Source organism: Corylus avellana, chromosome ca10, assembly GCF_901000735.1.
Source record: "Corylus avellana chromosome ca10, CavTom2PMs-1.0".
NCBI lineage: Eukaryota > Viridiplantae > Streptophyta > Magnoliopsida > Fagales > Betulaceae > Corylus > Corylus avellana.
The window spans coordinates 4632875-4643063 of NC_081550.1; the positions used below are offsets into that span (position 1 = coordinate 4632875).

The following is a 10189-nucleotide window of genomic DNA, read 5'->3' on the forward strand; positions in this document are numbered from 1 at the left end:
AATTCATAGATTGAGGTGTAAGAATTTCCTACAACTAAATTAAAATGAAAGCTGTCTAAAATTGTTAATCATCAATGGAATATAGTAGTTGGATTGAGATACATGATAATTAGGTACCAAATTGTTAGTAATTTAGGGTAGGTAGCTGAGTAGCCCAAAATTTATTGGATATATAGGTCATATACTGCAACTACTCAAACTGCCAGCGATTTTAAATAACTAATTATTGTTGATCCAAACCCATGATAGTTTGTACTTGCTTAGTGAGAAATTCAATTTTGATCAAATGATGATTTTAATAACCACATCATTTTTGGAGGGACTCAAGAGGAATAAAAGAGAGACTTATAGAATTACTCATTGATTTCAAATAATGTGAACAAGAACTTAAGGTCGGTTAGCGAACGGCCCCGCTCTAAGTGATTAGCGGTTTTTTATAACCGCCTACCAAAGCCAGCAAGAACTAAGACAAGTTGAAACTTCCCACAAGGGCCTTTTTCAAGTTACCCATCTTGACTTGGTTCTTGGGATCAATTTTTCCCCAACACTGAGGATTGAAGCAATATCCTCGGAGCTTTGTCCATTGACAGAGGTAGGCCATTAGCAGCTCATGTCACCCCAGTCGGTCCCTAGTTTAGATCATCATTCTAATTAATTGTGTTTTTTGTCCATATGATGATAAAGCACCTAATTAGTATCTAATAGTCTCTGTACAGTGGCCAAAGAATTTATCAAACAGAATGGAAGAGTCAATTCTTTTATTATGTAAGATTCAATAAATTAGGCTGGGGAAATAAATAGAACTTCAAGTTGCCGAATGCCTAGTAAGGGTAGAGTCAGAATTTTGGTTCACATGGGACACCATTAAATAGAATTACAAAAAAAAAAAAAAATGATTGAAAATATTAAAGAATATAATTAACAAAATAAATTAAAAATTTAACAAAATTGCAATTATATATTTGAATATTTCTTACAAAGACTAAAAGATATACTGGTAGATTTGTTAAATCTCGACACAAGCTCGTTTAGGATTCGACCAAGGCTCAACAAAATCATTATTCTCCAAAATTTTAAGCAACTACAATTATATATTTCATATAATTAAAATGCATATAAAAATTAATACATGATCACAAAATGTCAACATAATCCAAATAATTTCTAACAATTTACTGCTCGGATAGGTGGGTCTCTCATAAGAACTTTCTCACATTTGTAACAAAATTGGTGAAATCTCTATCCGCGTCATCACATAATAGAAAAGAGAAGAGAAGAAAGAAAGAGAGACAATCAACAACGGAAAGCCGATTTCAATAAAGAAGTGCACCGCACGACCAAAATATAGAAAGACTTTGGCATTGAATAACCAATTTATTTACAAACATATTGTCACCACAACATATCTCTTAATCAAAACCACCTATAAATAGGACTTTTAGTAGAGGTGCAAAAAAGACATGCTTGTTTCTCTTCCTATTTTACAAGCCGCAATAATACAAGAAGCCTTTTTATTCTGCATACTTCAATAGTCCATGGGGAGAAAGAATCGTATTCAAAAGCTATGAATGCTTGTAACTGTAGTTCCTATACGTGCTAGTGAAGAAACCCAATTCTTCAATGGCTACACCTTTTTAAGCAACAATTGAATAGTGTGCTTACAACAACAAATTATGGGTTTTCTATGGCCGCAATCTCCATCCGCGTGCAGCAAGTGCTTCATGCACCTGCCTAGCTGCTTCTGCAGTATCATTAAGAGGCGGATAGCTCCAGCTCTCTGATATCTGAAGATTAAAACAGACACCAAGGTATAGTCAATCAAAGGAGAAGATGTTGGATTCTAGCTACTCCTTCAGAAATAGTCACATAAAAGTTCGCCAAATTACATCTTTCTTTGATTAACATGGTGGAGAAAATATTAATGAGGCCAATAGCCGCAAGAAAGTTGCCAGAAAAAACTTCCAATCAAATTTCTAAAGGAAAAAAATAAATAAATAAGGAGAAAATAGCAGTCATTCTTGTGGCCCACTGGTCATCATGTGAGGAAGTTTAAACACAAAGACAGCATTTCATCAAGCAGGTTGGCATGAGATTAAAAAAAACAGACGTGAAAGTCTGCTATATAATGTGATTGGATTTATATTGACTTACATCCTCAGATCCTGTAAATGGCCGAACTACTCCTCGTTCCCTCAAGGATTTATGGAAATCTGATAATTTCCACGTACAACGCTCGCCTCCTATAACATATACAGGCTTCCTGCAAAACAAAATTGGAATCATTTATATGTGCAGACTAAAAAAATTTATATATTCCGGACCGGAAAGTAAATCAATATGTATCAATAATAGAAGTAAGCCCTCATAAGCATACCCAGTACTGCAAGCCTCACTTATCAGACTGACTGAATCTGCCGTGACAACAAAAGCATCAGCCCAAGCAAGATGCCCCATATGCATGTTTGGATCTGAAGAAAGCCACACATAAGTCCTGGTTTAACCACTTATTCCTCATAAAATTGGATTTCAAATCAATAATTACCTTGACCATCCCAAATGTAAGCTTTTGGATTATTTCCAAGCTCCTTGGTTATGACATAAGATACCTGTTGGTGAAATGCACAAGGAATTAGAGTGCCACTCAATATAAAATATTTATTAGAAACTTGGTGTCTGCAGGGAGTACCTTTTCAGGAGTCCTATCTGAGAAAGATATTCTGACGCTCCCACAACTTACAAGAACACTGAGCAGACAGGTTATTAACTGCTTTGCAAGGTCCGCACCATATCGACAGTGGCCTATATAAGTGATTGGGATGAAGAAATGAATTATATTATATTTCACATACTTCATCAGCCAAATTTTTCTAGTCGGGCCTCTCAGTCCGTTATTATACCCCAAGAAGTAGAAAGAATTATAATCCCCATCCTGCCTAAAAGTCTAAGAATTCACTGATAGTTCAAATCGATTCATATACTGGGTTGACTGATCACTTTTACATTTAAAAAATTTTTATATGGTCCTTTCATGAAAAACAACAATAACAAGAAAAGTGAAGATTGAGAACATTACTCTAATAATCAACAAAAATCAAACAATGATCGAAAGCTAAAGAAAGAGACTTGACATGCATTTAATTGGCGAAAGTGACAAGCCATTATTGACAATACAAGTCAATTTAGTAAGTGAGAAGTCATAGTTAAAAAGCATATGTTGTAGTCCCTGATGACAGGCAAACAATATTGCACATATTGTTATAGGTATCACCAACCTCCTCAATCTTCCACTATATAAATTCAATTTTCTCTCAAAAATATCTAAAGACCCATAAAAACTAACACCCTTGACGTTGATACCCTTGATAAGTGCACTAATGACTGACCAACCCCCATTGGCAAAACACAAGCGCACCCCAAAGAAACAGAGATCATATTTCTAATTCTAGCAAAATAAACAGATAAACAATTAGACTTGTCCTACGGGGCTATCCAGGATTAACTGACTCCACTTGAGTAAAATTATAACCAAAATAACAGTGTTATAATATAGGCATTAACAAAAGAGAAGCTCAGTTTTTCTCAACATCTAGCCCTCACAATTCATTGATATATATAGGAACAAATACAATATTCTCGAATGCAGACACCTGACCATTAGGACAACTCATAAAGACACCTCATATGGGCACCTCACCACCTTCTAGAATAAGTACACTCCCCTTTTTCTCTTAACACCCCCTCTCAAGCTGAAGCATATATATCATCATATAAGCCCAGCTTAGAACAAACAAACTCTAACTTATTACGGCACAAAGATTTAGTAAGAGCATTAGTAAGTTGATTTCTTGACTTTACGAATGCCATAGATATATCTCCACTCAAGATCTTTTCTAGAATGAAATGACAATCAACCTCAATATGCTTAGTGCTTTCATGAAACAGAAGCAGTATCTAGAGTCGCTTCATTATCACGAAACAATGGAATTGGAATAGGAGCTAGAAGACAAATTTCCTGAAAAAAATGTTATAACCATGTTAGTTCACTTGCAGCATGAGCCATTGCTCTATACTCATTTCTACACCAGATCGTGGTATTTCAGTCTGCTTGTTACTTTTCCTTGTGACTAGATTACCTCATAAGAATGTACGGTACCCTGTAGTAGATCTTCTATCTAAGGGAGAACTTGCCCAATCTACATAAATGAAACCTTCTACCTTGAGATGTTCATTTCACTTATACAATACACCAAGACTAGGAGCCCTCTTGAGGTAACAAATAATACAAGTAACATCCTAAAGTGGGACTCTAGGAGTCTCTAGGAATTGATTCACTACACTGACCGTTAAGAGATATCTAGTCTAGTAACTATAAGATAATTCAGCTATCCAAATAGCCGACAGTATCGACTGGTAACTTCAAATAATTCCCCCTCGTCTTTCAAAAGTTTATGATTTGGATCCATAGGAACATCAACAAGTCATGCACCCAGCAGGTCAATTTCATCTAACAAATCAAGAACATATTTTCACTGAGAGAGATTAATACCTGCCTGAGACCTTGCAACCTCAATACCAAAAATCCAATTTTTTTTAAGTAATCGAAATATTATTAAAAGCGCAATGCGCACAAAAATCCAATTATACACACCTGAAGTTTGATCAGGCCCTATATCTATAAATACACACAGATAAATAAATACAGACACATATATACATAAAATACACATGGTCATATAAAAAAACATAATAAAATTGTCTAGAACACGAGGTCCTTTACTACATTAAATGTGTTAGGCATTTCTTTGCAGGGGAAACCAGCCCCAAAGTTATCAATGAATCAACATTGCATGATACATCGCTGAATTTCCAATTGTATGCAGACAAACCATTGTTGAGTATTTACTTGTTTGTAGATCTACATGTTCAAATACAAATAACATAATAAAATGGTCTAGACCATGGTTCTTTAATATATTAAAATGTGTTAGGTATTTCTTTGCAGGGGAAACCAGCCCCCAAAGTAATCAAATGAATCAAACATTGCATGATACATCTGTGAATTTCAATTGTACACTTGAGTATTTACTTGTTTGTATCAGTCTGCAATAGAACTCTTTTTTTCAGTTAATGTATGTTAGGACTTGCTTAAGCATGAAATCCCTAAGCTTTTTAAACCAAGTAAAAATCTGAAGAAAATTGAAAGTTTAGCCATTAAAACTAAAAAAGTAAAAAGTATACACAGGCTTTGCAGAATCACATTCACCATCTGATAGTGCTGATACAGTCATACAGACTAAGTCAGACCAGCACCGAACAGACACTTGGAAGATCCTTAAATGACCCCCATGTATCAATAAATGTTGGCCGATATGCCACCAATATGCATATGGAATAATGTAATTATACCATGATAATAAGTAGAGGTTTCATGATCAACTAAATAATCGTTTGTTAAATCTGGCAAACTTTTTCTCCTTAATAAGGGTTTCTCCTTGTATACTTCCTTTGTACTACAGCTACACCCCTCTGTGCTATTATAATGAACTTGAATTACTATATATATATATATAGACTGACAAACTCCAACAAGTATGGGTGTGCGGCGGAGTATATGATAGATCGGAATAGCCAGACTGCCAGCTAGCATTCTTGTAAAGTCACTTAGTTTTTGACTATTTGGACTATAACAAAGCACCAGGCTCTCCAGCCGATGTCATAAGAGGCTTTCACTTTTGGTAGCTTTATGGCAGGTAGCTGTTTCCAACACAAGATAGTTGCACTCTGCTCTAGGTTACCCTCCCCTAGCTAATCCTTTCCATGGCCACTCTCACTCTAGGCAACTAGTCTGGTGGCATGCAGCCATTTCACCTTGTAATGGCTGTGATTCTTCCAGGTAGCCTTAAAATCCCTTTCTATGATTCAAACAGGGAACATGGACTATGCCCCTATACTAGATGTTTGTGTCCTTGACTACCATGTCAAAAGTATATGACTAATGGAATACATAACATATCTGCTAACTACTACCAAAATACAAATAGTCAAGGAGAATGATCTAACCCAAAATGAATTTGATCTTATAATTGAAAAGGATACCGAGCACGCAATTCTTAAAATCAAATACAGAGTGAGACACAACAAAATTGTAGAACTAAGTATATAAAGAAGTTACGTGTAGGTCCTCCGATGTTGACAACTAGAAGGGGCTTTGGCAGGGGTGAAAACTCATCATGCCACGCACTAGCTGCACTACGAAGAGCAGCAGAATCTATTTGATGCAGAGCTCCCACAGTGAGGACCTGAATTCAAAAGTTCTTAGCATAGACTAACAACCCAGTAATAGATGAGGCTAATATTAAAGTATGGACGTTTCTCAAATAAAGCAAACTTTTGCACGCAATGTATAGTCATGCTACATACCACATGTCTGTCAGGAGGGTCACGCGGAGTTATCCACCTACGAAGAAACTTGGGAACCTGCTCCTGTGCATGAGGAGTCAAAGGATAATAATCATGATGAGGAGTAATCACCAAGTCAAACCTATCCAAATTTGACCTTGGATGTTGTATCTGCAAGACAAAATCCAAAATGATGAGCAAAATCAGAAATCTATATATCATGCAAAAAAATATTAGAGTACTTAAAAAATAAAATCCTTGCTCACAACAATAAGCACAGAAACACAAAATTTGTTTTTGACAAATAATTGTATATCATTAATAAAGTGTAGAGGAGCATAACCCTAGTACACAGAAACACAAAAATTTCACCAAACTAACATTGAACTTTAGATTACAGGGAAGAAAGAAGACATTGAACATAGGCTACACTAAAAAGTGTTCAAAACAGCATCATGCTAATTTCTTTCATATCAAGTATACTGATAGCATGTAATTTGAAATTACCACTAGCCAAAATCTAGTAAAAATTAACACCAGCACAAAGGCTCTTGAACAAAATAGAAGGAAAGTAGGAAGTAAAAATGAAAATTTTCATCGTAAGCCCAAATTAGGAAATACACCGACTCATGACCAAAAGGGGCTTAGGGGGACATCTTGATCCGAGAAGCATTTCAAGAATCCACGTCCCTCTGCATCCGAGTTAGTAAGTCTTGGAACTAGAAGGAAAGAAACATTCAATTTCTTAACTAAGTCAACTTCTTCCTTAAGCGCATCTAAAAGCCTTTAGCATCTAATAAAATGAAAAATATGCCCTCAAACAATGAAACTATATTCAAGAAACCATCTTATGTTTAACCACCCAAGTCCAAAGATGCCACTTCTTTGAATAAAAGCAAAATAATAAGAAAATTAGGTCCTGTAAACAAACCTGAACAACAAAAACATTTTGTGATGCTACACGTTTTATGGAACTTGCAATAGATATGGTATCTCTACCAGAAGCAACCACCAATAAAGGCCCATCCCTGAAAAAAATAATTATGAAATCAATCTCATATGCAGTATTGAGGTACAAGAACTTATAACTGATATCATTAAATGAAAGGAGCTGGATTTCACTTAATAAAATTGCACTTCAATGCGTTAAAAATGTATTTGCAGGATAGTGTTACAAATATACATATCTATACTCAGACAAATTGAGGAATGCCCCATACTCTATGGACATATTTCCTTTCAAACAAGTAAAGTACATCACTCCTTTTGCTCTTCTTCTTCTTTTATTTTTATTTTTTTTTTAATTTTTTAGACACATTAATTACATTATATACTATGAAGTTTATTAAAACCATACCATTTTACTTAGAAACAAGTAACTCTGAAAAATGAATGTAACCATGCAAGACATTCAGGCTCTGCTAGAAAAATTCAAACTGCAATGAAGTTTATCCATGACTGTACATTTACTTTTTGCCAAAAAATTAAGCTAATGTAACTTAAAGAAGGTTAATGGACTGCTTCTTACTAAACTCCACTTGACTGATTTGAACATGTAGGAATACATCCCAAGGAAAGTAACTTTTGAGCTTGTCCCAAAAATAAAGTACTAAGGCGAAGGAAGCCACATTACTGGTGCTCTCCAAGGGGCTACAGAGATTAAATTTGAGTTTTTTTTCCTCCCTAAAAAATAACAATTATATGCACAAGATTAAATTCCCAGAATTTAGTAAAATACGGGGGCCCTGCTTTCCAGCCGCAGGGAGGGGGTGCGAGGGGAGCAGATTGAAAAGGAATAAAATATAACTTTGTGTGGAAATCCTTATACATTGTTTCAGACAAACATAAAGTGAGGAACAAATAACCAGACTCAGACTAACGTACCATATATCATTCAACCAAGAACTGTTTAATCTATAGACAAAAAAGTGGTCTTCATTACTTCAGGTCACAACCAAAAGCAACTTTCACGTAATAGATGGTCCATTGGAAACATATTTCTTGACGTAGCATATATCGTACTTGAGAAAATGAATAATATATTAATCGATCATAGCTGCTTCTTTTTTTTTTTATAAGTAATCAAAACCTCATTAAAAAATGCAAAGGCTCAACTCAGGTGCACAAGAAGTATCCAAGAGATTGATTTATTTGTCACATAGTCAAAACTAAGATCCTTAATTGTCAATTACAAACTCAGGTCCTTATCTGTCATGAGGCCAAAACTAGGAGGGTATGGAGCAATTTTCCTATAATTTAATCCGACGGTCTCTCAATGAACAGTCTGGTTACAAAATTTGAACACAAGGTTTCTCCAAGTTTAAAATGTTGAGCAATAATAAATTTTTTTTGATGAATAAAGGAAATTTACGGAAATAAATTGAGGAATACTAAATAACACTGGTTTTGTAAACAAATGTCAGTAAAGAAATGTACTTTTCATATGTCTCGCGAGCCATGGCAACAATCTGCTTTGCATCGGCTTCTAAAACAGACAACAAGCCTACGCGGCCACCACCGTTTTCGGAAGGCAGAGGCGCAAGTTTCTTCCCCCGGGATGTCAACAAAACTATCTGCTTTATGAGATAATCCAACTTCTTGTGAAGTGAAACTGGCAGCCAATGCAGCCACTCATTTATTCCTCCTCTTGGCCTTGTTACCCGCTGCGTACACAATATGCAATCAATCAAACTCCAAAAGAAACTGCTTCTGGCCACCATATGATCAAAAACTAATAGCGCTAGATTCATTACTATTTCATTGGTGAGATTTGAACCTAACACAAAATTGTTGCTATTATGTATTGTGGCCTATTTCAATGATCGAAATTCTTAGGTTCGAAGAAGGAACTTACGTATAAGACGTGCTTGTCAGCGAGGCCAAGGGCGCGAACCAAACCCAAGCTCTGGTTCTCGGAGCCGGGGAATCCGGTTCCAATGACGACGGCGCGGCGGACGGTGGCGCCGGAGAAGCCGACTTCGAAGATATCGGTCACGCCGCCGCCGAAGGTGGGGCTCGGCGGCTCCGGAAGCCGTATCGGCTTCATAGTCTTGTCCCGGTACGGATTGGAACCCTAGCTTGAAGTGTACCAATTGAACCGTAACGAGACAACGAAAGTGAAAGAAGGAATTGATGCGATTAATCGAGGTTTAACGGATGGGAAGAACTTTTGGTTGATAGCAAAGGAAAGTAACGCAGCAAAATTAGTTTACGGGAAGGAGAAAACGCCCATGGAAGATCCAACTCAAATATATCGGTATATATATATATATATATATATATGGAGGGAAAAATATAAAATGGCCCCCCAAACTACCAGCCATTTGTAATTTAGTCCCCTAATGTTCAAAATGTAATAAAGTAGCCCCCTAAACTACCAGCTAGTTGCAATTTGACCACTCCGTTAGTCAATACCGTTAAATTGGATGGAAAATACAATACAACGACGTTTTTTTGGGTTAAGTTACTAAAATGCCATTTTGAAAAAAAAAACAAATCAATTTAAAAAAGGCCACCAAAACGACGTCGTTTGGCAAACCCTAAAAACAAATTAATTAAAAAACAAATTTAGAAGGGGTGGTTTAGGGGTGGCTCACCGGCCACCCCCATGGCCTATAGGTGGCTGGCGAGCCACCCTCATGACTTTTGCATACTTCGATGTATTTAGGAAAAATCACCGTCGGATGAAATTTAAAGTAAAGCTGATGTTTTTCCTTTTGGTTCACAGATTTGTGGTGAAGATACCAGATGGGATGGATGTAGAGCAGGTGGCGCCGCTGTTGTGCGCCTG

At 36.2% G+C, this 10189-nt stretch overlaps 1 protein-coding gene across 1 annotated transcript; it reads right to left on the reverse strand.

Moving 5' to 3' along the window:
- Window positions 1-1343: 1343 nt before the first annotated feature.
- On the reverse strand, window positions 1344-9643 carry LOC132164069 (mitochondrial fission protein ELM1). The gene is made up of 10 exons (XM_059574480.1): window positions 9254-9643; window positions 8836-9062; window positions 7331-7427; window positions 6421-6570; window positions 6173-6299; window positions 2687-2799; window positions 2543-2606; window positions 2375-2468; window positions 2152-2260; window positions 1344-1784 (listed from the first exon to the last, which is right to left on the reverse strand). The coding sequence occupies exons 1-10, from the start codon at window positions 9443-9445 to the stop codon at window positions 1683-1685; spliced, it is 1275 nt and encodes a 424-aa protein (XP_059430463.1). The 5' UTR covers window positions 9446-9643; the 3' UTR covers window positions 1344-1682.
- Between the last annotated feature and the right edge of the window lie 546 nt (window positions 9644-10189).

What these genes read in the sequence shown, in the direction of transcription:
- LOC132164069 (XM_059574480.1), bottom strand. Translation starts at nt 9,445, where the DNA reads ATGAAGCCGATACGGCTTCCGGAGCCGCCGAGCCCCACCTTCGGCGGC. An exon ending in AAAATGTTTTTGTTGTTCAG is followed by an intron (nt 6,571 to 7,330) that starts GTTTGTTTACAG and finishes TTTGTCTTGCAG; the next exon opens with ATACAACATCCAAGGTCAAA. An exon ending in TTACATTTGGGATGGTCAAG is followed by an intron (nt 2,469 to 2,542) that starts GTAATTATTGAT and finishes GGCTTTCTTCAG; the next exon opens with ATCCAAACATGCATATGGGG.